The sequence below is a fragment of the Penaeus monodon genome, chromosome 28 (genome assembly GCF_015228065.2).
Source record: "Penaeus monodon isolate SGIC_2016 chromosome 28, NSTDA_Pmon_1, whole genome shotgun sequence".
Taxonomy (NCBI): Eukaryota; Metazoa; Arthropoda; class Malacostraca; order Decapoda; family Penaeidae; genus Penaeus; species Penaeus monodon.
In genome coordinates, this window is record NC_051413.1 from 6,817,073 (window position 1) to 6,818,282 (window position 1,210).

Genomic DNA, 1,210 nt, shown 5'->3' on the forward strand with positions numbered 1-1,210 from the left:
AATTCCATGCATGAGTAAAATTCTATGAGTCATTTTTGGCATGAGGAATATTCCTTTGTGTTAACTGAGAAGAATTGGTAACATAGCATTTCAACATATGTATCATAAGCCCAGACCTGTCACCATTCCCAAGATACAGAAATTGAAAGTTTAAAGAAAAGACTTCCATTATTTACAATCCGTGCTATGCCCTGTGCAACATACATGCAACTGTTAGTTTCACATATAGTTTCGTATCTTATAAAACAAAATACATCAAAATAATTAAAGAGAAATCTATTCTTAATGCAATGGGTTGTGAATCAAAATAATTAAAGAGAAATTTGCTCTCAAGGTAATGGGGTTGTGGATCTGGCGACAGGCCTGGTGTAGCCTCCTGTGTTAAGCATTGTACATGAAGTTTACACATTTCTTTGGGTTATTTGTATTCCATTTGATAGGGATACTTTAGAGCGAAAGTCGGCGGAAAACAAAGAGAAAGATTTAAATTTTCTGAAGTTTACTAGACAAAAAAAATAATCAAGTTGATAAGTAAGGATGGGAATTTTTGATTTGCAAAAATTAGGTAAATTTCCTCAACTATGCATAGCCTACCTAATTGCGAAAACCTTAAAACTAAAACAGTCATTAACTTTGGCACGGCTAAATTCTCACTAGCCTACACATACACACAAATAAAGCGTGAGAGTAGAGATCATAATAGTCACGAGTCCAAGCTACAACAAACTACAGCAGTTTCTCCTGTTGAATAAACTAATTTAAATGAGTCTCGTTTTCTTTAAAACTAAGTTGGTGGAAAGAGAATGGAATCAATTACATGTATAACTCCATTAGATGCGGTAATATCGGCATACGTTATTTCAACGCCATTCACCGTAATCAGTTCTGAAAATAACAAGAATAATAATGGTGAGTAAAAGGAAAAGAATCTAATATATCAATATTTGCCATATGTTATTATGAACACCACTAAAACCAGCAGTCTAAAATATACAGAGATAACGCTATTATAGGTATTTTGATAGTATGCTCACCTCTATCGCCGGATGCAGTCGAGGTTTCTAAAGTGTCGTTGTTAACGGTAACGAGAGGCCACGTGTTGGAAAAGCCCGCTGTGTACCACGTGCCCGTCACCACGTGCGATAGCACCCAGCCTGGCGGATCGAGATGAAGTGAGTTTCTTTTCGATCTTTTCTGTCACAGTAGTTTT

At 36.0% G+C, this 1,210-nt stretch overlaps 1 protein-coding gene across 1 annotated transcript in view; it reads right to left on the bottom strand.

Moving 5' to 3' along the window:
* Positions 1-6: 6 nt before the first annotated feature.
* LOC119591335 overlaps positions 7-1,210 on the bottom strand; it is a 28,847-nt gene continuing 27,643 nt past the window's right edge. Inside the window, exons 11-12 of the mRNA XM_037940065.1 lie at positions 1,035-1,154; positions 7-885 (exon numbers count right to left, since the gene is read on the bottom strand). Of these exons, the coding sequence (XP_037795993.1) occupies positions 785-885; positions 1,035-1,154 (221 nt within the window). The 3' untranslated portion in view covers positions 7-784. The remainder of the gene's footprint in view (positions 886-1,034; positions 1,155-1,210) is intronic.